This window comes from Microcaecilia unicolor, chromosome 10 (genome assembly GCF_901765095.1).
Source record: "Microcaecilia unicolor chromosome 10, aMicUni1.1, whole genome shotgun sequence".
NCBI classification, from domain to species: Eukaryota; Metazoa; Chordata; class Amphibia; order Gymnophiona; family Siphonopidae; genus Microcaecilia; species Microcaecilia unicolor.
Genome location: NC_044040.1, coordinates 114036601 through 114062567, shown reverse-complemented (window position 1 = coordinate 114062567; position 25967 = coordinate 114036601). Strand labels below are relative to the sequence as shown.

The window sequence follows — 25967 nt, the reverse complement described above, 5'->3', positions numbered from 1 at the left end:
GTCGTGTTACGCCGTTCGCGCCCCTTAAGTCGACCTCGCGCGTCTTTTTGGCTTTTCGCCTTTAAAAAAAAAATAATAAAGAGAGGATTTCGGAAGAAGGCCTTTCCGGTCTTTTTCCCCCGTCGGTATTTCCAGTTTTTGCCCCGTTAAGTTTCTTTTCGTTTTCGGGGTAGGCCCTTTTGAGGCCTCGGGTTGAATTTTTTTTTTCTTCCCCTCTTTTTTGGTGCCTTACCGCAATTATGAGTTTTGATTTCGCCGGCGTGATTTTTCCGCCCATGTCATCGAAGTCTCCCAGCAGCTTCAAGAAGTGCACCCAGTGCGCCCGGGTAATCTCGCTCACTGACAGGCACGCGTCGTGTCTTCAGTGTCTGGGGGCTGGGCACCGCCCGCAGGCCTGTAGTTTTTGCGCCCTTTTACAGAAAAGGACTCAGGTAGCGAGATTGGCCCAGTGGAACGTTTTGTTCTCGGGCTCTTCGTCGGCATCAGCACCGGGAGTATCGATTGCATCGAAGTCGGCGGCGTCAAGACCTCCGTCCCCGGCCGCGACTGCATCGAGGCATCGACCCTTTGCATCGGGGCCGAGACATCGGAAGGCTGCGTCGGCGTCGGTGGTACCGGGACCTCCACTTCTGCTGATGTCGTCAGACGGTGGTGCTTCGACTGGAGTGCAGGTGAGGGCTGTCCATTCCCCTGCTGGTGGCGGTGAGCCTTCGGGTGGGTCTCCCCCCACCCTGAGGGCTCCTGCGGTACAGCCCCCCCGAGACCGACCTTCTTCGGCCTCGGCCCCGAGGAAGCGACGGCTGGATTCTACGTCCTCCTCGTCGTTGCCGGGAAGCTCCGGTGACATGCTTCGTTTGAAAAAATCAAAGAAGCATCGACACCGGTCCCCTTCCCGCGTTGGTACCGAGAGCTCTGGGTCGCCGAGGGAGTCGGCACCCAGTAGGCATCGGCACCGAGAGGACCGCTCAACCTCTGTTCAGGAGGTGTCGATGCGCTCCACTTTGGACAGCCCGGAACAGCCTCCACGCCCGGAACAGACTCTGACATCGACACCTGCATCGGCTTCCATGTCTTTCTCTACAGCCGCTCTGCACGAGAGTCTCCGGGTCGTTCTCCCAGAGATCCTGGGAGAGCTGTTGCGCCCTTCCCCTCCGGTACCGGGGGTGCTTGCGCCGCCGGTACCGTCGAGTGAGGCGCCGGCTGGCCCCTTGCCCGGGGTGAGGTCTCTGACATCGGTGCCGCTTGCGGTACCAACTGCGGTCGCCTCCCAGGAAGGCTCCCCGACGACGTCGGCGGAGGGAGCTTCGCTGGTGCGGGCGAGGGAGTCTACCTCTCGACGCTCACACCGTGGCCGTGGTTCCACGGAGTCGAGCCGGGCACGGCTTCAGACACAGGTCCGTGAACTTGTGTCTGATACCGATGGTGAGGCCTCGTGGGAGGAGGAGGAGAACATCAGATATTTCTCTGATGAGGAGTCTGATGGCCTTCCTTCGGATCCCACTCCCTCCCCTGAAAGGCAGCTTTCTCCTCCCGAGAGTCTGTCTTTTGCGGCCTTTGTCCGGGAGATGTCTACGGCCATCCCCTTCCCGGTGGTTGTGGAGGACGAGCCCAGGGCTGAAATGTTTGAGCTCCTGGACTATCCTTCTCCACCTAAGGAAGCGTCCACAGTACCCATGCATCATGTCCTCAAAAAGACATTGCTGGCGAACTGGACCAAGCCATTAAGTAATCCCCACATTCCCAAGAAGATCGAGTCCCAGTACCGGATCTATGGGGATGATGCGCACTCAGTTGCCTCACGACTCTGGAGTTGTGGATTTGGCCCTAAAGAAGGCTAAGAGTTCTAGGGAGCATGCTTCGGCGCCCCCGGGCAAGGACTCTAGAGCCTTAGACTCCTTTGGGAGGAAGGCCTACCATTCTTCTATGCTCGTGGCCAAAATCCAGTCTTACCAGCTCTACACGAGCATACACATGCGGAACAATGTGCGGCAGTTGGCGGGCTTGGTGGACAAGCTCCCCCCTGAGCAAGCCAAGCCATTTCAGGAGGTGTTCAGGCAGCTGAAGGCGTGCAGAAAATTCCTGGCCAGAGGGGTGTATGACACCTTCGATGTTGCGTCCAGGGCCACTGCTCAAGGTGTGGTGATGCGCAGACTCTCATGGCTGCGTGCCTCCGACCTGGAGAATAGGATCCAGCAGCAGATTGCGGACTCGCCTTGCCGTGCGGATAATATTTTTGGAGAGAAAGTCGAACAGGTGGTAGAGCAGCTCCACCAGCGGGATACCGCTTTCGACAAGTTCTCCCGCCGGCAGCCTTCAGCTTCTACCTCTACAGGTAGACAATTTTTTGGGGGAAGGAAGACTGTTCCCTACTCTTCTGGTAAGCGTAGGTACAATCCTCCTTCTCGACAGCCTGTGGCCCAGGCTAAGCCCCAGCGCGCTCGCTCTCGTCAGCAGCGTGCGCCTCAGCAAGGCCCCTCGGCTCCCCAGCAAAAGCAAGGGACGAGCTTTTGACTGGCTCCAGCAGAGCATAGCCGACATCCAAGTGTCAGTGCCGGGCGACCTGCCGGTCGGAGGGAGGTTGAAAGTTTTTCACCAAAGGTGGCCTCTCATAACCTCCGATCAGTGGGTTCTCCAAATAGTCCGGCAAGGATACACCCTCAATTTGGCCTCAAAGCCTCCAAATTGTCCACCGGGAGCTCAGTCTTACAGCTTCCAACACAAGCAGGTACTTGCAGAGGAACTCTCTGCCCTTCTCAGCACCAATGCGGTCGAGCCCGTGCCATCCGGGCAGGAAGGGCTGGGATTCTATTCCAGGTACTTCCTTGTGGAAAAGAAAACAGGGGGTATGCGTCCCATCCTAGACCTAAGGGCCCTGAACAAATATCTGGTCAAAGAAAAGTTCAGGATGCTTTCCCTGGGCACCCTTCTTCCCATGATTCAGGAAAACGATTGGCTATGCTCTCTGGACTTGAAGGACGCCTACACTCACATCCCGATACTGCGATTTCAGCTGGGCACACGTCACTTCCAGTACTGTGTGCTACCCTTTGGGCTCGCCTCTGCGCCCAGAGTGTTCACGAAGTGCTTGGCTGTAGTAGCAGCGGCACTTCGCAGGCTGGGGGTACACGTGTTCCCATATCTCGACGATTGGCTGGTGATGAACACATCCGAGGCAGGAGCTCTACAGTCCATGCAGATGACTATTCGCCTCCTGGAGCTACTGGGGTTTGTGATAAATTATCCCAAGTCCCACCTTCTCCCAGTGCAGAAACTCGAATTCATAGGAGCTCTGCTGGATTCTCGGACGGCTCGTGCCTATCTACCAGAGGCGAGAGCCAACAACTTGTTGTCCCTCGTCTCGCGGGTGCGAGCGTCCCAGCAGGTCACAGCTCGGCAGATGTTGAGATTGCTGGGCCACATGGCCTCCACAGTTCATGTGACTCCCATGGCCCGCCTTCACATGAGATCTGCTCAATGGACCCTAGCTTCCCAGTGGTTTCAGGCTGCTGGGGATCTAGAAGACGTGATCCACCTGTCCACGAGTTTTCTCAAATCCCTGTATTGGTGGACGATTTGGTCCAATTTGACTCTGGGACGTCCTTTCCAAATTCCTCAGCCACAAAAAGTGCTGACCACGGATGCGTCTCTCCTGGGGTGGGGAGCTCATGTCGATGGGCTTCACACTCAGGGAAGCTGGTCCCTCCAGGAACGCGATCTGCAGATCAATCTTCTGGAGTTACGAGCGGTCTGGAACGCTCTGAAGGCTTTCAGAGATCGGCTGTCCCACCAAATTATCCAAATTCAGACAGACAACCAGGTTGCCATGTATTACATCAACAAGCAGGGGGGCACCGGATCTCGCCCCCTGTGTCAGGAGGCCGTCAGCATGTGGCTCTGGGCTCGCCGTCACGGCATGGTGCTCCAAGCCACATATCTGGCAGGCGTAAACAACAGTCTGGCCGACAGGTTGAGCAGATTATGCAACCTCACGAGTGGTCGCTCAATTCCCGTGTCGTGCGTCAGATCTTCAAGGTGTGGGGCACCCCCTTGGTAGATCTTTTCGCATCTCGAGCCAACCACAAAGTCCCTCAGTTCTGTTCCAGGCTTCAGGCCCACGGCAGACTGGCATCGGATGCCTTCCTCCTGGACTGGGGGGAAGGTCTGCTGTATGCTTATCCTCCCATACCTATGGTGGGGAAGACTTTGTTGAAACTCAAGCAAGACCGAGGCACCATGATTCTGATTGCTCCTTTTTGGCCGCGTCAGATCTGGTTCCCTCTTCTTCTGGAGTTGTCCTCTGAAGAACCGTGTAGATTGGAGTGTTTTCCGACCCTCATCACACAGGACGAAGGGGCGTTTCTGCATCCCAACCTCCAGTCTCTGGCTCTTACGGCCTGGATGTTGAGAGCGTAGACTTTGCCTCTTTGGGTCTGTCAGAGGGTGTCTCCCGCATCTTGCTTGCGTCCAGGAAAGATTCCACTAAGAGGAGTTACTTCTTTCTATGGAGAAGGTTTGCCGTCTGGTGTGACAGCAAGGCCCTAGATCCTCGCTCTTGTCCTACACAGACCCTGCTTGAATACCTTCTGCACTTGTCTGAGTCTGGTCTCAAGACCAACTCTGTAAGGGTTCACCTTAGTGCAATCAGTGCATACCATTACCGTGTGGAAGGTAAGCCGATCTCAGGACAGCCTTTAGTTGTTCGCTTCATGAGAGGTTTGCTTTTGTCAAAGCCCCCTGTCAAGCCTCCTACAGTGTCATGGGATCTCAATGTCGTTCTCACCCAGCTGATGAAACCTCCTTTTGAGCCACTGAACTCCTGCCATCTGAAGTACTTGACCTGGAAGGTCATTTTCTTGGTGGCAGTTACTTCAGCTCGTAGAGTCAGTGAGCTTCAGGCCCTGGTAGCCCAGGCCCCTTACACCAAATTTCATCATAACAGAGTAGTCCTCTGCACTCACCCTAAGTTCTTGCCAAAGGTCGTGTCGGAGTTCCATCTGAACCAGTCAATTGTCTTGCCAACATTCTTTCCCCGTCCTCATTCCTGCCCTGCTGAACGTCAGCTGCACACATTGGACTGCAAGAGAGCATTGGTCTTCTACCTGGAGCGGACACAGCCCAACAGACAGTCCGCCCAATTGTTTGTTCCTTTTGATCCCAACAGGAGGGGAGTGGCTGTAGGGAAACGCACCATATCCAATTGGCTAGCAGATTGCATTTCCTTCACTTACGCCCAGGCTGGGCTGGCTCTTGAGGGTCATGTCACGGCTCATAATGTTAGAGTCATGGCAGCGTCGGTAGCCCACTTGAAGTCAGCTTCCATTGAAGAAATTTGCAAAGCTGCGACGTGGTCATCTGTCCACACATTCACATCTCATTACTGCCTGCAGCAGGATACCCGACGCGACAGTCGGTTCGGGCAGTCAGTGCTTCAGAATCTGTTCGGGGTTTAGAATCCAACTCCACCCCCCTAGGCCCATGTTTATTCTGTTCCAGGCTGCACTCTCAGTTAGTTGGATAAATTGTTAGGTCAATCTCAGTTATGTCCTCGCCGTTGCGAGGCCCAATTGACCATGGTTGTTGTTTTGAGTGAGCCTGGGGGCTAGGGATACCCCATCAGTGAGAACAAGCAGCCTGCTTGTCCTCGGAGAAAGCGAATGCTACATACCTGTAGAAGGTATTCTCCGAGGACAGCAGGCTGATTGTTCTCACAAACCCGCCCGCCTCCCCTTTGGAGTTGTGTCTTCCCTTGTTTTTGTCTTGCTACATATGGGACTGACGAACACGAGCCGGTTCGGGCGGGAAGACGGCCGCGCATGCGCGGTGCGCATCGGCGCGCGAGGACTAGCAAAGGACTTTGCTAGAAAGTGTTCCGATTGGAGGGGGCTGCCGTGGACGTCACCCATCAGTGAGAACAATCAGCCTGCTGTCCTCGGAGAATACCTTCTACAGGTATGTAGCATTCGCTTTATCTAACTCTACACCAAGTACCCTTGTTGACTTATCAGAATGAAAACAGTCTGTCCCAATATTAAATTGCAAACACGGACTCCAACTAGAGAAATTTTATCTTTTCCTTATTCAATTTAAGCCTATGAGCAGTGATCCAAATTTCTATTATGGCAAAACATTTCACAATACCTGTAAGTGTTCCAAACCAGTTTGATTGAACAGGGCACACAATCAAAATACCATCTGCATGTATGAAAAAAGTTAAATTAGCCTCCTCCAAGAGAACACCCAATGACTGTAATAAAACAAGCTTAGCTCGAGTTATCTGCAGGGGGCTCTTTTTATTCCTATGGGTCCAGCTGCAGATAACTCGAGCTAAGCTTTAGTAAAAGATCACCTGAACAAAGTAGGTGACAAGGGAAAGCCCTGCAGAACTCCACAAGGTGATCTCCTGTAATCTAAAAAACCCTCATTCCATTTTACTGAATAAGACCGGCTGGTAAGAAACCTTGAAACCACTTTAATACAGATCCGGAAATACCTAGGGGTCCTTTTACTAAGGTGCGCTGAAAAATGGCTTGCGGTAGTGTAGGCATGGGTTTTGGGCGCTGCTGATCCATTTTTCAGTGTGCCTGTAAAAAAGGCTTTTTTTTTTTTAATTTTTGCCGAAAATGGACGTGTGGCAAAATCAAAATAGGCGCGAGTCCATTTTGGGTCTGCGACCTTTCCGCCAGCCATTGACTTAGCGGTAAAGTCTCACGCGGTAACCGGGCAGTAATGACCTACACGCTTCAAATGCCACTTGGCATGCGTCGGTACGCACGTCCAAAAATAAAAATTGTTTATCGGATGCACGCCAAAAATAAAATTACCACAAGAGCCATGCGGTAGCCGAGTGGTAACGCCATTTGGGCGCGCATTGGGTCATGTAGACGCTTACACAGCTTAGTAAAAGGGCCCCCAAATTTGCTCAAAGTAAACAACAAGATTTTGTGATCTGCTAAATCAAAGGCACATGAGAGGTTGAATTGGATTAGGATGGCACATTTGCCTTGGCTCAGCAATGTTTTTCCCAAGGCAACAATCAAACCGACCACAGTTTCTGTACAATAAAACCTTCAAAATCCAGATTGAGAATAATGTAAAATATCATAGTTATCCAAATATGTTTGACGCTGTTGTATAACAAGACCTTCCATTACTTTTGTTACAAGTGGTATAGAAGCTAGAGGTCTGTAATTACTCACCTCAGATTTCCATTTGGGTTTTTGGAATAGGCATAAGAACAAAACTGCCTTTATCTGATAGAAACATGCCCTCTTGAAACTGATCATTAATCCACTGAGTCAACAGAAGTATGTATAATGGAGAAACTGTTTTCATTAAATATGCAGGGCATGCATCTAAACTACATGAAGACAACATATTTCAGTAGTGCTCTCTCTCAATTTGTCAGTTTTTCTTTTTAGTTTTAGTAACTGCTGTGTTTTAACTTTTTATTCCTGGGGATATTATACACGACTGCACAGCACAGAATTCTCCACCCCCACACCCCCCAGAACACGCAGAATTCTCCAAAACGTCCGGTATCAGCTGTTTTCTTCCCCCAGCAATCTCAGGGCAGGAGGAGGCAGATGTGAACCGCTGCACATCAGGTCACTTTCTCCTCCTTTGCCAACTTACACCCAACTACATAGTAACATAGTAGATGACGGCAGAAAAAGACCTGCACGGTCCATCCAGTCTGCCCAACAAGATAACTCATATGTACTAATTTTGTGTATACCCTACTTTGATTTGTACCTGTGTTCTTCAGGGCACAGACTGTATAAGTCTGCCCAGCACTATCCCCGCCTCCCAACCACCAGCCCCGCCTCCCACCACCAGCTCTGGCCAGGGCCGCCAGGCCCGGGACAAGGCCGCCCCCGGGCCCCCACACCCACCCCACCCGAGGTCATCACCGTCGCTGGGTCCCCCCCCCCTCCACCCGCTACCGGGCCCTGAACTAACCTTAAATGCCTCCTTCCCTTCCCTTCACCACCCCCGCGGCAAGCAGCTGTATGTGAAGTGCATACAGCCCCACGGTTTATTTGTTTATTTATTATTTGATATATCGCTTACACTGACAAGCAGATAGAAGCGGTTTACAAACAAATTTAAAAGTAAAGAAAAGGAACTACAAAATCTGATAGAAAAGTGAACCAAACGTACAAGATTACATAATTAAAATAATATCCAATAAAAGCTAGCATCAATGTACACTCTCTTCCAAGTATCAGCATCCCAGAGAGCCATCTCACTCACTGGAATATGCCTGCTGAAATAACCATGTTTTCAATAGTGCTTTAAATTTATTTATGTTCACTGTGTGTAAGTAAACGCAAAGTATTCCACAGAAAGGGTGCAATGAAGAAAAAGGCACTGTGATGTGTAATTTCCAATTGGACTAAACGAGGACTTGGTAAAACCATACGATGGTCATTAATAGAACGCAGAATATGTGATGAGTATGGAATGGTCAACGAAGAAAGATATATTGGTGTACCAAAAAACTTTGAAAGCCAAAAATAAGTTTTAAAATGGAATGCTTTAGGAAACTGGTAACCAATGATGATCTTTCAAAGCAGGCGTAATATGGTCAAATTTCCGTATATGACAAAGAAAGCATATGGCTGTGTTTTGTAATGTCTGTAATCTTTTGAGAAGTGAACCAGAAATATCTAAATGGATGATATTACAATAGTCTGGGATATAAATAATGAAAGAATTAAAGAGTGAAAAGTTCTATGATCAAAAAACGAATGAACTGATCTGAACTGATGTGACAGAACTGAGATTTACATAATGCAGATACTTATTTATTTTATTTATTTGTTGCATTTGTATCCCACCTTATCCCACCTCTTTGCAGGCTCAAAGTGGCTTACAATACATCATGAGTAGTGGAAAAGTGTTAGTATCATAAACATTTAGTATTGCATGATCTTGGTTAGTTTGATGATAAAAACAAAGTAGTAGTATACAAGCAGATTTTAAGAAACAGTTCTGAGATTAAATAGGCGAGTTGTGTAGTGTATGTTCACTTGGGTTGGTCTTTTTGATATGCTCTTTCAAAGAGATGGGTCTTGAGGCTTGAATAAAAGATAAGAATCAAGGACACTCCTAAATAATGGAAAGTGTTTACTGGGGGAATCAAAGTGTCAAAAAGCAAACGTTGGAATTGAAAGATGACCAATCAGCCAGCAAGCAACCGTCTTATCGGGGTTCAGCATGAGACAGTAATCCATAATCCATTTGGCAGTCGCGTGCAAACAACACTGAAGGGGCTGCAAATCAATGTTAAGAGGACTAATCTTATAAAGCAATAGGATGTCGTCGGCATATACAGTGGGGGAAATAAGTATTTGATCCCTTGCTGATTTTGTAAGTTTGCCCACTGACAAAGACATGAGCAGCCCATAATTGAAGGGTAGGTTATTGGTAACAGTGAGAGATAGCACATCACAAATTAAATCCGGAAAATCACATTGTGGAAAGTATATGAATTTATTTGCATTCTGCAGAGGGAAATAAGTATTTGATCCCCCACCAACCAGTAAGAGATCTGGCCCCTACAGACCAGATAGATGCTCCAAATCAACTCGTTACCTGCATGACAGACAGCTGTCGGCAATGGTCACCTGTATGAAAGACACCTGTCCACAGACTCAGTGAATCAGTCAGACTCTAACCTCTACAAAATGGCCAAGAGCAAGGAGCTGTCTAAGGATGTCAGGGACAAGATCATACACCTGCACAAGGCTGGAATGGGCTACAAAACCATCAGTAAGACGCTGGGCGAGAAGGAGACAACTGTTGGTGCCATAGTAAGAAAATGGAAGAAGTACAAAATGACTGTCAATCGACAAAGATCTGGGGCTCCACGCAAAATCTCACCTCGTGGGGTATCCTTGATCATGAGGAAGGTTAGAAATCAGCCTACAACTACAAGGGGGGAACTTGTCAATGATCTCAAGGCAGCTGGGACCACTGTCACCACGAAAACCATTGGTAACACATTACGACATAACGGATTGCAATCCTGCAGTGCCCGCAAGGTCCCCCTGCTCCGGAAGGCACATGTGACGGCCCGTCTGAAGTTTGCCAGTGAACACCTGGATGATGCCGAGAGTGATTGGGAGAAGGTGCTGTGGTCAGATGAGACAAAAATTGAGCTCTTTGGCATGAACTCAACTCGCCGTGTTTGGAGGAAGAGAAATGCTGCCTATGACCCAAAGAACACCGTCCCCACTGTCAAGCATGGAGGTGGAAATGTTATGTTTTGGGGGTGTTTCTCTGCTAAGGGCACAGGACTACTTCACCGCATCAATGGGAGAATGGATGGGGCCATGTACCGTACAATTCTGAGTGACAACCTCCTTCCCTCCGCCAGGGCCTTAAAAATGGGTCGTGGCTGGGTCTTCCAGCACGACAATGACCCAAAACATACAGCCAAGGCAACAAAGGAGTGGCTCAGGAAGAAGCACATTAGGGTCATGGAGTGGCCTAGCCAGTCACCAGACCTTAATCCCATTGAAAACTTATGGAGGGAGCTGAAGCTGCGAGTTGCCAAGCGACAGCCCAGAACTCTTAATGATTTAGAGATGATCTGCAAAGAGGAGTGGACCAAAATTCCTCCTGACATGTGTGCAAACCTCATCATCAACTACAGAAGACGTCTGACCGCTGTGCTTGCCAACAAGGGTTTTGCCACCAAGTATTAGGTCTTGTTTGCCAGAGGGATTAAATACTTATTTCCCTCTGCAGAATGCAAATAAATTCATATACTTTCCACAATGTGATTTTCCGGATTTAATTTGTGATGTGCTATCTCTCACTGTTACCAATAACCTACCCTTCAATTATGGGCTGCTCATGTCTTTGTCAGTGGGCAAACTTACAAAATCAGCAAGGGATCAAATACTTATTTCCCCCACTGTATGTGAAAAGAAACAGAAAACTCTTGAATAAGAGTAGCTACAGGACTTAGGTAAATATAGAACCTTGAGGTACACCACATAATAAATATTTTTCAGAAGAATTAACGTGATTAAACGTAACATGAAAACTGCAACCTGTTAAAGAATGAAACCATTTTAAAACAGTGCCAGAAATTCCCAAAGATTCTAATTGTGAAAGTAACAGAGAATGATCTACCAAATCAAACACTGTCAAAAGATCAAGTGAATAGCTAACGTCTGATAATGATTGTCTAAATGAGACCTTATTTCACTGAGTACAGAAGCCAAATTAGTTTCAGTACTACAAGTAGTCCTAAAATCTGACATACACAGTTGGGTCTAAGCCGGCATAGAAGGAAGTGATCCAATGTGCAGCGTTCACTTCCTCCTCCTCCTCCTCCTCCTCCTCCTGCCATGGCATCTCTAGGAGGGAAAGAGGGGAGAGAACAGCTGATGCCAGATGAATGTGCCATGGGAATGGGGACAGAGCAGGTTGAGTACCATGGGGTGGGAGGACAGACAGAGCAAGCTGAGTGTGCCTTGAGAAAGGGAGCAGAGCAAGGTGAGGGTTGGAGGGGTGGGCTGAACAAGATGACCATGCCATGGGTGGCAAACAGAAAAGCAGAAGCAAAAACAAACTCCGTAAACACAACAAAGGCCACAAAAGAAAGCAGAGATAGTCAAGGAAGTGAGAAGTGGCTGATTTTGACACTACATACACCCTGGAGTATCTTTGCTTTGTTTTGTGTGCCATGGGTGGGCCAAACAAAGATGACTGTGCCCTGGAGGGGAGCTGAACAAAGATGACTGTGGCCTGGGGAGGGCAGGAGGAGGGAGGGCAGAGCAAGGTGCAAGCGTGCTATGGGTGGGGGGGATGAGGGTGTGCAATGGGAAGAGTGAAAGAAATAGAATGATAGCTGGCTAGAGGAGAAAGAATGAGAGGTAGAGGTGTGTAGAGGGGTGGGGAAGGAGAATGAGGGGGGGGGGTATTTTGTGGGAGAAGACTTTGGGGACAGAAACAGGGATCTTCTGGGAGTTAGAGGGAGAGAGAACTGCAGTTGGAATGAGAAATGGAAATGGGGAGACTGGAGCCTGAAGAGGGAAAAGGCAGGTGGGAATTTCAGGTTTTATGATGGGGAAATTGTGCAAAAGTACTAAAAATAAACTATGCAGAATTTTGCAGAATTTTCAAAAACTTTGTGCAGAAATTCCCCAAGAGTAACTTTTGTATTTTGCCTTGAGCACTTTATGGCAAGGTGGTTAGTAATGGAATGGAAGATACTGCTGCACACCTAAGCAGCATTAGGTACTTGCCTTGTGTAATAAGGTTGCTATCATTCTTTGTTAAAAGAAAACCAGAGGGGAGGGTCACGTGATGCTGTAGGCGATGGTGGGCGTGGGTCTCATCGTTGGCTCCGGAACCCGCTCCTAACCCGAGTTTGGTGGCGAAGTGCGATCCCCCAAGAATCAAAATACAAAGCGGTAGGGGTGCAGGAGTGCATGGACAAATTTCTGAGACAAACAAAGATGTCAGCAGCCACAAAAACAACTAAGAGGAAAGACGACAGACTCCGCGGAGCGGAAAACAAAATGGCGCTGACATCGCCGTCTGCTTCGCCGCCCCAGACGCCCTCTGATTCTCTGGTGTTAGAGCTCACGGATGCAGTAGTGCACGTGCTGGACTCGCGCTTCACCCAATTATCTGAGCAAATCGCTGGGATTACCGCACTCACCTCTGAGTTGACACGCCACACGGGTGAATTGGAAACGCGGGTATTGGAGGTGGAAGATGTTCAGAACGAGCACGCGGAAAGCATTGTGAAACTGGAGCAAGCAACCAGAGAGTATCAAGAAAAACTGGACGACTTGGAAGCCCGTGCAAGAAGGGAAAACCTGAGATTTGTAGGGTTTCCTGAAACACTGGCTGATGGAGATATAAAAACTACACTAGAAACATGGCTGCAAGCACGGTTCCCAGAGGCTAATGAGGGCGGCGGAATCCATCTGGACAGAGTGCATAGAATAGGCCAGAAACAAATGAGGGATACTAGGCCAAGAGTGATCATCGCAAAATTCCATCGGTATGCGCAGAAAGCAGCAGTACTCCAATCATACAAAAACAACAAGGAAGACGCAAAGTTTGAAGGCGGTGCCATAAAAATATTTCAAGACTACTCAGCAACCCTGGCAGCGCAGCGTCGAGCCTTCACGCCGGCCTGCACTCGCTTAGTGGAAAAGAAACAAAGATTTATACTTCAATACCCCGCAACTTTGAGGATTCAAATGAGTAATGGATGGAAATCTTTCACATCAGCAGAGGCCGCCCTGGGTTGGATAAATTCTGCAGAAGGAGGACCGTGACTTGTTTGATCGAAACCTAGAGGGGGCTAAAAGCACAAGGGGAATACAACCAGCAGAAGACAATACCTTGGACTGTGGCAGTTGCAAAGGACAAAACTCATAAGTTTCAACTGTCAGATAAGTAAAAATAGAATGTTAAAAGGTTTATTAATGTTAATGGGAACAAGGGAGAACCAATGTACAGATTTTGAGGGAGAGGCGGGACACCAGGAGCATCAAACGGACCCGCGTGTGAGATATCAAACACGCTAGAAAAGGTAAAGCAAGAAAGGAGGGATATTAGGACAGGGTGGTGGTTAGAGAGAGTGGAGGGAAGGGAGGGACAATCTATGCCAGGTTTCATGGGGTACCCTATAGTAACTAAGGGACACAGAATCAAACAGAAGGTGGATATCAAGCTAGAAGGTGAAGGGTCTAGGCTGGGAGACCCAGAGCCTTGGAAATGGTTAAGGGTTTGCCCTCACCCCTACGCTTATAAAGGCAATAGCTAGACTAACAAAGGTGCACCTGGTGTCCTGGAATGTGTCGGGGATAACCTCCCCAGTAAAAAGGTCTAAGATATTGGCCCATCTAAAGAAACATAGTGCGACAATAGCATGCTTGCAAGAAACCAAGCTTACAGATATAGAACATCAAAAATTAAAACAATGGGTGGGAGATTCTTACTACTCATCTGCAGGAGGTCGTAGAGGGGGAGTGGCAATACTTATAAAACGAGGCATCCCCGGCATATCCAGGTTAGTAGAAAAAGATAAAGAGGGAAGATACGTATTGATACACCTAAATTATTTCGGGCAAGAGTACTATATATGTGAAATTTATGGGCCAAACACAAGGGATCCAAAATTTTTGCACACTTTGGTACAATTAGGACTCAAATATGTAACATAGTAACATAGTAGATGACGGCAGAAAAAGACCTGCATGGTCCATCCAGTCTGCCCAAGACAAACTCAAATGTGTATACCTTACCTTGAATTTGTACCTGTCCTTTTCAGGGCACAGACCATATAAGTCTGCCCAGCAGTATTTCCCGCCTCCCATCACCGGCTCTGGTACAGACCGTATAAGTCTGCCCTCCCCTATCCTCGCCTCCCAACCACCACCCCCTCTTCCCTCCAACTGCTCCGCCACCCAATTTCAGCTAAGCTTCTGAGGATCCATTCCTTCTGCACAGGATTCCTCTATGCATATCCCACGCATGTTTGAACTCCGTTACCATTTTCATCTCCACCACCTCCCGCGGGAGGGCATTCCAAGCGTCCACCACCCTCTCCGTGAAAAAATACTTCCTGATATCTTTCCTGAGTCTGCCCCCCTTCAATCTCATTTCATGTCCTCTCGTTCTACCGCCTTCCCATCTCCGGAAAAGATTCATTTGCGGATTAATACCTTTCAAATATTTGAACTTCTGTATCATATCACCCCTGTTCCTCCTTTCCTCCAGGGTGTACATGTTCAGGTCAGCAAGCCTCTCTTCATACGTCTTGGAACGTAAATCCCATACTATCCTCGTAGCTTTTCTTTGCACCGCTTCCATTTTTTTAACATCCTTCGCAAGATACGGCCTCCAAAACTGAACACAATACTCCAGGTGGGGCTTCACCAACGTCTTATACAGGGGCATTAAAACCTCCTTTCTTCTGCTGGTCACTCCTCTCTCTATACAGCCTAGCAATCTTCTAGCTACTGCCACCGCCTTGTCGCACTGTTTCGTCGCCTTCAGGTCCTCAGATACTATCACCCCAAGATCCCTCTCCCCGTCCGTGCCTATCAGACTCTCCCCGCCTAACACATACGTCTCCCTTGGATTTCTACTCCCTAAGTGCATCACTTTGCATTTCTTCGCATTGAATTTTAATTGCCAAACGTTAGACCATTCTTCTAGCTTCTTCAGATCTTTTTCATGTTTTCCACACCCTCCGGGGTGTCCACTCTGTTGGAAATCTTGGTGTCATCCGCAAAAAGGCAAACTTTACCTTGTAACCCTTCGGCAATGTCACTCACAAATATATTGAACAGAATCGGCCCCAGCACCGATCCCTGAGGCACTCCACTACTCACCTTTCCCTCCTCCGAGCGAACTCCATTCACCACCACCCTCTGTCCGTCAACCAGTTCCTAATCCAGTTCACCACTTCGGGTCCTATCTTCAGGCCGTCTAGTTTATTTAAGAGCCTCCTGTGGGGAACCGTGTCGAAAGCCTTGCTGAAATCTAAGTAGATGATGTCCATAGCACGTCCTTGATTTAATTCTCCTGTCACCCAGTCAAAGAATTCAATGAGATTCGTTTGGCACGATTTCCCTTTGGTGAAACCATGTTGTCTCGGATCTTGCAACTTATTGGCTTCCAGGAAATTCACTATCCTTTCCTTCAGCATGGCTTCCATTACTTTTCCAATAACCGAAGTGAGGCTTACCGGCCTGTAGTTTCCAGCTTCTTCCCTATCACCACTTTTGTGAAGAGGGATCACCTCCACCGTTCTCCAGTCCCTCGGAACCTCTCCCGTCTCCAAGGATTTATTAAACAAGTCTTTAAGAGGACCCGCCAGAACCTCTCTGAGCTCCCTCAGTATTCTGGGGTGGATCCCGTCCGGCCCCATGGCTTTGTCCACCTTTAGATTTCCAAGTTGTTGATACACACACTCTTCTGTGAACGGCGCTCTCTCCACCTCATTTTCAGGTGTACTTTTGCCAGTCCCTCTCGGTCCTTCCCCAGGGTTTTCTTCAGTGAAAACAGAACAAAAGTATCTATTTAGCAAATTGGCTTTTTCTTCATCATTTTCTACATAGCGTTTTGTTGTATCTTTTAGTCTCACAATTCCCTTTATAGTCTTTCTCCTTTCACTAATATACCTGAAGAAGGTTTTGTCTCCTCTCCTTTCATTTCTAGCCATTTGTTCTTCCGCTTGCGCCTTCGCCAGACGTACCTCTCTCTTGGCTTCTTTCAGTTTCATCCGGTATTCCTCCCCGTGTTCCTCCTCTTGAGATTTTCTATATTTCTGGAACGCTAACTCTTTAATCTTTATTTTCTCAGCCACTTGCTTTGAGAACCATATTGGTTTCCTTTTTCTCTTGCTTTTATTTACTCTCCTTACATAAAGGTCTGTGGCCCTGTTTATTACTTCTTTTAGCCTGGACCATTGTCCTTCCACTTCTCGTATGTCCTCCCAGCCCATCAGTTCCTTCCTCAAGTATTCTCCCATTTTGTTAAAGTCAGCTCGCTTGCAATCCAGGACTTTGAGTTTAGAGTGGCCGCCATCCACATGAGCCGTTACATCAAAACAAACCGTTTGATGGTCACTGTTTCCCAGGTGTGCAGCCACTTGGACATTTGACACACTGTCCCCATTCGTGAGCACCAGATCCAACGTGGCTCCCTCCCTCGTGGGTTCGTTCACCATTTGTCTGAGCAGAGCACTTTGGAAAGCATCCACAATCTCTCTACTTCTTTCCGATTTTGCAGACGGAACCTTCCAATCTACATCCGGCAGATTAAAATCTCCCAACAACAGCACCTCTCTTTTCTTCCCCAACTTTTGAATATCAGCGATCAGATCTTTATCTAGTTCTTCCAATTGTGTCGGGGGTCTATAGACAACACCCACGTGGACCAAGGTTCTATCCTCTCTTTTTAAGGTGATCCATATCGCTTCTTCCTTTCCCCAGTTCCCTGTCATTTCAGTCGCTGCGATATCATTTCTCACATACAGAGCTGCTCCTCCACCTATACGTCCCTCTCTATCCTTCCTAAAAAGATTATAGCCTGGTATGTTTACATCCCATTCATGGGAACCATTGAGCCATGTCTCTGTGACTGCAACTATGTCCAAGTCAGTCTCCAACATCAGGGCTTGAAGGTCAGGAATTTTATTGCTTAGACTGCGAGCATTTGTGGTCATTGCTTTCCATGTACATTTCCTAGTATGTGTTTTGGTTTTAGTGATTTGTGAGGGTGTTTTCTCTTTGGGTACCTTCTCATATTTTTGTTCCCCCTTCCTTGCTTTTTCTTTTTTTTCCGCTTCAGTTTTATTTTCAGGAACATCACAGTGCTGTAGTGGAGCAAAAGAATTTTGTAGTAGCAACACTTGTGCGGGCGGATGCTTCTGTGTCACATGATGAAGTCTGCCTGAGCCTACTGTGAACCATCTGTTCTTATGTGGTTTTATTCTTTGAGGCAGTGGTGAGAAGTTATGATTCTGCACAGTCCTATAAGTTGCTTTAATTGCATCTAATTCTTGCATTACTTTACAGAGCTCTTGTTTTAAAGTAGATAGCTGAAGACAGATAGGACAAGCTTTAAGTCTCCAGATGATTGGCCTTGAAACTAAAGCATCACAATTATTGCAGAGAATAAAAGCCATCCTGATTGGTATGACACCGCCCCATGGATATTTATGGGCGACTTTAATCAGGTCCTGGATCCCAGTATGGATCGATCAGTGGCGATGGCCTGGGGAGCGATGCGAAGGGGCAAGGGAATGGACTACCTATGTAAAATGTTAGAACTAATGGACCCCTGGCGCCTTTTGCACCCGACACAACGAGATTATAAACACCTCTCCAAAGTACACTGATCCTGGTCGCGGATAGACTATATACTGGTAGCTACCAAACTATTCCCAACAGTGCTTGAAGCAGATGTGGGCCCGATGGCAATATCTGATCATACATTAATTTGGGTGGAGTTAACAATGGGTCCACCGGTGGAACAATATAGACGCTGGAGATTCCCAGCTTATCTGTCAAACAACCCGGAATTTCGTGCGTTCCTAGAGAAGAAATGGGAGATGTATACAGATACAAACAAGCAACACCAAGACACGCCGGGACTGTTCTGGGAAGCTTCAAAGGCAGTTATCCGGGGGGATATCATTGGCTATGTAGCAGGCAGAAACAAAAAAATAGCACAGGGAATCATACAGCTAGAACGTCAATATACACATTCAAAAAGAAAACACCAACAAAATCCAACTAGGGCCCACTACAAGCAAATGATGGCAGACCTGGCAGGCCTAAACACCTTAATCCATGAAAGAACGCAAAAATACCTGACGCATAGACGATTTCAGTATTATAAATTTGGGAACCGGAGCGGGAAATTGTTAGCAAGAATGGCACGGGTATGGGCTGGGCAGACCTTCATTCACACATTAAAAGCTACAGATGGTACTAGAAAGCATAAGCCAGTAGAAATATTACAGCTATTCCAGGACTATTTCACTGGGGTATACAAAGCAGAGCCAGAGGCGGAGGGCACAGTGATCTGAGATTACTTGGAGGACTCAGGGATGCCACAGCTCCTGCCGGAAATGAGAACCCAACTGAATGCCCCGCTAAGTTTGCAGGAAGTGAAAAAGGTAATCGTAGCTCTTTCAGGAGGAACAAGCCCAGGGATAGATGGGTTCTCAACAGAATACTACAAAATGATGGCCCATAGAGTATTGATGCCCCTAACAGAATATTTTGAAGAGGCCATAGAGCAAGGAAGACTATTCCCCAAAACAAATGAAGCGCTTATAACCCTGCTGCCTAAACCAGGGAAATCCCAGGAGGATCTGGAAGCATATAGACCAATTTCCCTACTAAATGTAGATCTTAAAATACTAGCTAGAGTGCTTGCAGACCGCTTGGCACTACACCTCCCACACATCATAGCCGATCATCAAGTGGGCTTCATGAGGGGACGACACCCAGGCCTCAATGTCCGCAGAGCATTATTGTCATTGGCGCATAGCCAGGCTGTGGGAGACCCATTATTACTGGCCAGTTTAGATGCAGCCAAAGCCTTTGGAGTGGAGGAGTAACCTAGTGGTTAGTGCAGTGGACTTTGATCCTGGGGAACTGGGTTTGATTCCCACTGCAGCTCCTTGTAACTGTGGGCAAGTCACTTAACCCTCCATTGCCCCAGGTACAAAATAAGTACCTGTAAATATGTAAACCGCTTTGAATGTAGTTGCAAAATACCACAGAAAGGCGGTATATCAAGTCCCATTTCCCTTTCCCTTTGACAAAGTGAGATGGGGATACTTGTTTGAAGTGCTAAAATATATGGGTATTGAAGGATGCAGAACCAACAGCTTATATAGTGGTAAATGGCATGGCATCTTCAGCGTTTCCAGTACAAGGAGCACAAGGCAGGGATGTCCCCTGTCACCTCTACTTTTCGTATTATATATAGAACCTTTCCTACGTACGGTGGGGAAGAATGCTGAAATTGCAGGGGTGGCAATCCCTGGGTTGCCAACTAAAATACTAGCCTTCGCTGATGACATACTGCTCACACTGACAGACCCACAAAACTCCCTACCTAATCTATTAGAAGCAGTGGAGGAATTTAGTTACCTTTCTGGCTTTGTATTAAACAAACAAAAATCAGTAGCACTACCGAATAAACGAGAAATAAAAGCACAATGGGCGAGGCCATTCCCATTACAATGGAGCACAGATTTTATTTATTTAGTTACATTTGTACCCCGCACTTTCCCACTCATGGCAGGCTCAATGCGGCTTACATGGGGCAATGGAGGGTTAAGTGACTTGCCCAGAGTCACAAGGAGCTGCCTGTGCCTGAAGTGGGAATTGAACTCAGTTCCTCAGGACCAAAGTCCTCCACCCTAACCACTAGGCCACTCCTCCACTCCAAATATTTGGGAGTATACCCTTCCCCACACCTATATCAAATACATAAAATCAACTTAGAGCCTTTGCGGGAGATGACAAAAACAACTCTATTAATGTGGCAAAAGCTGGCCTTATCGCTCTTCGGTAGAATTGTAATCTACAATATGATTATAGTGCCAAAGTGGATGTATGTAGTGCAAGTGTTGTCACTATTCCTAACACGTAAAGATGAGCTAGACCTCTATAAACTGCTCAAACAATTTCTATGGAATGGGAAACGGGCTTGAGTCACTATGCAACAAACATATCTGACAAGAGCTGAGGGAGGGTTGGGTGCTCTCAATGTTAAATGGATATCGGTGGCAGGATGCATGAGGCACATAGCAGATTGGTTTAGAGGGACAACACATTTTACGTACCCAGAAGCAGAGTGTAGGATTCTAGGAGAGGTACATTTTAGTTATTGGCTACACGCGGGACCCAGTAAAGTAACAACACCAACACATATCAAACCAATTCTCCTTCCCCTTCAGAGGGCATGTGTATGGCTAGGTAAACTCTTGGGCCTCAATGTGAAAGTGTGTGGAGGAGTGGCCTAGTGGTTAAGGTGGTGGACTTTGGTCCTGAGGAACTGAGTTTGATTCCCAGCACAGGCAACTCCTTGTGACTCTGGGCAAGTCACTTAACCCTCCATTGCCCCATGTAAGCCGCATTGAGCCTGCCATGAGTGGGAAAGCACAGGGTACAAATGTAACAAAAAAAAAGCCTCACCTTTTCTGCCGATTGGTGGCAACATGGATTTCCCAGTGGGAAGCTCCTCTCTAACATTTTGTAAACGGAGGGCAGCAGGCATTTTCTTCTTGTTTCAGGTCTTGCGGAAGGATGGAACGTTGAGGTCTCAGGAGGAAATGCGGGACTGCCAGGGGATGGGGATAAGAGATTTTTTTGCATATGAGCAACTGAAACATTATATAAGGTCCCTCCCCGGATCATCGCTACAGTCCAAAGTGCGAGAACAAATGACAGAGGTTTACGATCTAGAGGCCCAGAAATCAGTACCATTGAAGTATTATCACTTACAGATAAGAGAAGCTATGCCTACAGCACACTATCAAAAACTGACACAGGAATGGGAAAGGGAACTGGGTTGTAGCCTAGGGAGTAATGTGATACAGGCCTGTTTGCAGTCATGTTACAAGAAATTTGGGGCTAGTGAAATACGGGAAACGCAATATAAATTCCTGATGCGACTCTATATATCACCACACAGGGCATTTAAGGCAACATTGAGGCCACAAGATGACTGCTCAAAGTGTAAGGGGCGAGCACACTTAGGCCATATGTTTTGGCACTGCCCGTCAGTATTGAGATTTTGGTCCCAAATGTGTATACATGTATCAAAGATGTGGACGATTCAATGGAAAAGCCATCCAAGGCTATTATTTGAGGAATTTACAAATCAAGGGCCCAGCAGGGCTGGCCTTCGACACTTCCAGAGGTGATCAGTGATGATGGGGAAAAAGACAATACTTAAGCTGTGGTTGCAAGAGGAAGAGCCTTCTGTCCAACTTTGGAGAGCATATATGATTTCACTTAGTGCAATGGAAAGAAAGGAGGCGCCAGATTTAGCGACACCAAAAGGTGAATTGTATCTTCAATGCTGGATGCCCTTCTTGAACACGTTAACACCACGAGCACGCAGTAGAGTACTCAATGGATAATAAATAACGAGTAGAAACCTGGTGTAGAAAAAAAAGGGGAAGGGAGGGATGGGGGGGGGAATTTAAAATGTATGATGATGGCTATAAAGCGAAGAGAATCAATATATTATGGTTTGTGGAACTGGATGCTACAATGTGAATTTGTATTATGTTGGTTGGTGTTATATTTTTGTCATCAATAAATATATTAAAAAGAAAACCAGAGGAATAATTAGGTAGAGATAATACCTATAATTTTTATATCTTCATTATTAATGTTTTAAGCAGTTTACCTGTAATTCTTCTAAGCCCATGGTGAGCCCATGGTGTCAAGTTATGTAAGCAAGAGTTCCTCACTGAGGCTTTTCTGGTTAAGTTCCATAAGGGGAAATTGTGATACTCTTCAGAAGATGACTGCTTCAAAAAATGCAAAAGAATTGTGAGAGAGTAACTTAAAGAATACTAGGAATGACGATTGGCAAGTTTTTTTCCCAGCACCCTAGGAGGTTAAACCTGGTTCCCTAACCTCTAAGCTACTCCACTAAGCTACTACTCCTCCGATTGGTGAGTTTTTTCAATAGATCATGTACAGGACGTAGCAATTCTTTTAAAATATTAATATGTAAGTAGCCTATACTTTCTTAGCACACAGAGCCTAGAGCTTGTTTTCCACCAGGCTCCACACCTCTGATATATTCAGATTGCATTTCCTTTATCCTAGGCTTTGTATTTGATTGCTACCAATGGCACCCCTGAACTGCAGAATCCAGAAAAGCTCTCCCCTTTATTCCGAGAATTCTTAAATCGCTCTTTGGAAATGGATGTAGAAAAGAGAGGCTCAGCCAGAGAATTGTTACAGGTAATCAGATTTATTTTTGCATGAATAGTTGGTGTAATACAGAAGAATGGTTTCCTCTATACCATTATACATCCTTTCAACTTGTTGAAAAACACTGTCACCTGGCACTCTCTTCCCTGACCCATTCCCCTGCAAACCCTTCCTAAACCTTACAACATACCCTCGTTTTCTAAGTGACTATAAGAGAAAGGCTTTGAGCTCAATTCTACCTGTCAGCTTTCCCTGTGAAGCTAGTAGGGCCAGTGTTACAGAAGTGGCAAAGAGGGCAGCTTCCCTGGGCTCAGCAGCACCAGGGACCTCCATGGTCCAGCATCTCCTTCCCCCTCCCATTCCCCAGTTTACCTTAAAATGTATGAGTTTAGAGGTTTTCAGAAGCAGCAACAATTCTGATTTTCCTCTGCCACATCCCATCTCCTTTGATGCAACTTCCTTTTTCCACCTGGGCGAAACACAGCAGAGAGTAAGCTCCGGGGCAGTATAGCAGAATCACTGCCACTGTCAGTGACTCCTGTGAAGAAAGATAGGTTTTAAGGTAGAGAGGGGGGGACTGCAGACAAGGAGAAGTGGAGTGGAGGGAGAGATGATGGACCCAAGGGTGGAGGGGAGGGGAAGAGAGATGGTGAACAATGGGGTAGAGGGAGGGAAGAGAGGAAAAGTTTCTGGACAACCAGAGGCAGGGAGGGAGAGAGGGGAAAATGTTGGACCTGGAAAAGGAGGGAGAGATGCTGGATGGAAGGGGAGGGTAGGAGGTGAGTAAGATAGAAAGATGTTGATTTTGGGGGCCGAAGGGAGGGAGGGAGAGAAAAGAGAGAGATGGCTTGGGTCATGTACTGTCATTGGGGGGGGGGGCAGGGGGATAGACAGATGGGATAGGACAATGCTGGGAGGTGGAGGGAAAGGGGCAGGGGAAAGTCAGGCTACAAAGTTTGGGTGGAGAAAGAGGTAGGAGATGCTGGGATACAAGAGTGGAGGAAGGGAGAGGGAGGGGAAATGCTGGAAATAGTGGAACCATGTGGGAGAGGCCAAAGGGAGGGTGGGAAGGAGATGAATGATAGAAGGATAGTGAGTACAGAGGGTAGAAATGTGGCACTAGAGAGTCAGTGAAAGATGGAAGGGAATAAATAGGGGGCTAGAGAAAGGAGGGAAATGGAGAGCTAGGGCATGAAAGGAGATAGAACGTTGATAGGTAGCTGAAAATAAAAAGGAGGAGAAGAGTGAGTAAGAGGATGAAATTTTAGTGGACAGAGATACAGAAAAGAAAAAAAGGAGGAAAGAGCTAAAAGGGAAAGATGTCAGAGACGGGGTACTAAGAGAATAGAACAAGATAGAAGAGAGGAGGAAAGATAAATCAACAGCAGCCACTGGAAAAAGAATTAACAGAAGATAGACAAGACAGCAAAAAAAAGAAACTGGGACCAAAATGGTAGAAAAATAAAATGTCTAATCATCAAAAGTAGAAAAAAGTGTTTTGTTTTATTTTGAATTTATTAACTGCAATATGTTAGCTTTGGGAGATGTGCATTGCAGATGTCTTTTGTATTGTATTCAGTGCAAAAGGAAATGCATTTCTGTTTCTTTTTCTCCAATGTTGCAATACATTCCAAATTTAACTTCTTGGAGTTCCCAATTCAACTCCTCTGCTTTGCATGTGAAACAGTCACTTACTGTTGTTTTTATATGTGGTAGTAATGTCAAATGGGCAGCTCAGGAAAGGGGGAGCAGGAAGGAGTTGGGGGTGCTCCTTGATGTCTGCCCTCGGACCCAGCATCTCTCTAGGCCTGGAAGCTACTGAGATTACAGATGGTCTTGATCCATACAAATGACTTGAATGATTTTTCTTCCAAACACCTGCACTTTACTAATATGCTTTGATCCATCTCCAATCCAGTTTTGTAAGCCATCTGATGGTAAAGCATTTCATTCCTGAGATTTGGCATCTCATTTAATGTCAAAGCTGATTTCATCTTAACATTGTTCACGTCATTTTTCAGCAGTACCTTTAGCATTGAAATGTTATGTTTTATGTTTTTCTCTGAAGCCCCAAATTTGCCATGAATATGTGTAGATGGTTCAAAAGAAGTCTCTGCAGCCTTTGGATGTTTCAATCCCAGACTCATTAGAACAATTGATTCATCGTGTAAGGGTGCTAATTGCTCTGGAGCCCATCTTACCACCTGTGTGAGGAGTCAGATTCTGAGGGGGGCTACTTAAGACCCCTCCCATCAGATTATTGCCATAGGTGTAAAATAGGTCTTTGCCTGACGACTTTTTCTTCTCATATTTTGTACTGAACTGTAAAGTCTATCTCTTCTGATTTGTAAGTAGAAAGTGAGCCTCTTTTCAACCCTTTAAAAAAGTATATGTATATGTCCAAGGAAAGGATCAGAAGTGGCCAGAGATGCTGATATTACACTGTATTTATTGACCACTCAGTAACATCACACAGCCATGATTCGGCAATCTTGCTTGTGTCAGGGGTCTAGCAGTCTAAAAAGCAATAAATATACATCTGTAGGTCCAAAACTAGCACTATGAAGCACTATGGGCTAAATTTTATAAATGGTGCCTTAAAAATCGGCACTGAAAAGCCACGTGTTTAGCATGATTCTATAAACTACGCCTAAAGTTAGGCATAGTTTGTGCCGTTCTTATGACTAAAATTAAACCAGGCCTAAATACCTGCGCCGGATCGGGTGTATTCCATAATAGTGTGCATAGTTTTTTGAAATGCCCATTCCATACCCATGGCCATGCCCCCTTTTCGGCTGCACGCATTAGAATTTACATGCACCATGTTATAGAATACACCTTGAATGTTGTGTGCATAAATTCTAATTAAAGCCAATAACATAGTAACATAATAGATAACGGCAGAAAAAGACCTGCACGGTCCATCCAGTCTGCCCAAGAAGATAAATTCATATGTGCTACTTTTTTATTTGTACTGTCCTCTTCAGTGCACAGACCGTATAAGTCTGGCCAGCCCTATCCCTGCCTCCCAACCACCAACCCTGCCTCCCTCCACCAGCTCTGGCACAGACTGTATAAGTCTGCCCAGCACTATCCTCACCTCCCAACTACCAGTCCCACCTTCCACCACCAGCTCTGGCACAGACCATATAAGTCTGCCCAGCACTATCATCGCCTCCCAACTACCAGTCCCGCCTCCCACCACCAGCTCTGGCACAGACGGTATAAGTCTGCCCAGCACTATCCCTGCCTCCCACCACCGGCTCTGGCACAGACCGTATAAGTCTGCCCAGCACTAGCCCCGCCTCCCAACCACCAGCTCTGTCACCCATTCTAGGCTAAGCTCCTGAGGATCCATTAGTGCTGCTAATTGATTAAGTACCAATTCAGTGCTGATTGGCTTGTTAATTAAGTTGTGCGTGTAATTTGGCTATGTGGCCAAATTATTGCGCACAACTGAAGGTGCTATTTATAGAATTTGGGGGTATATGTGTTCATATATAG

General features: G+C 46.8%; 1 protein-coding gene across 1 annotated transcript in view; it reads left to right on the top strand.

Annotated features, from left to right (window-relative positions):
- PAK2 (p21 (RAC1) activated kinase 2) overlaps positions 1–25967 on the top strand; it is a 745824-nt gene that overhangs the window by 573511 nt on the left and 146346 nt on the right. Inside the window, 1 exon segment of the mRNA XM_030216851.1 lies at positions 22356–22493. Within this exon segment, the coding sequence (XP_030072711.1) occupies positions 22356–22493 (138 nt within the window).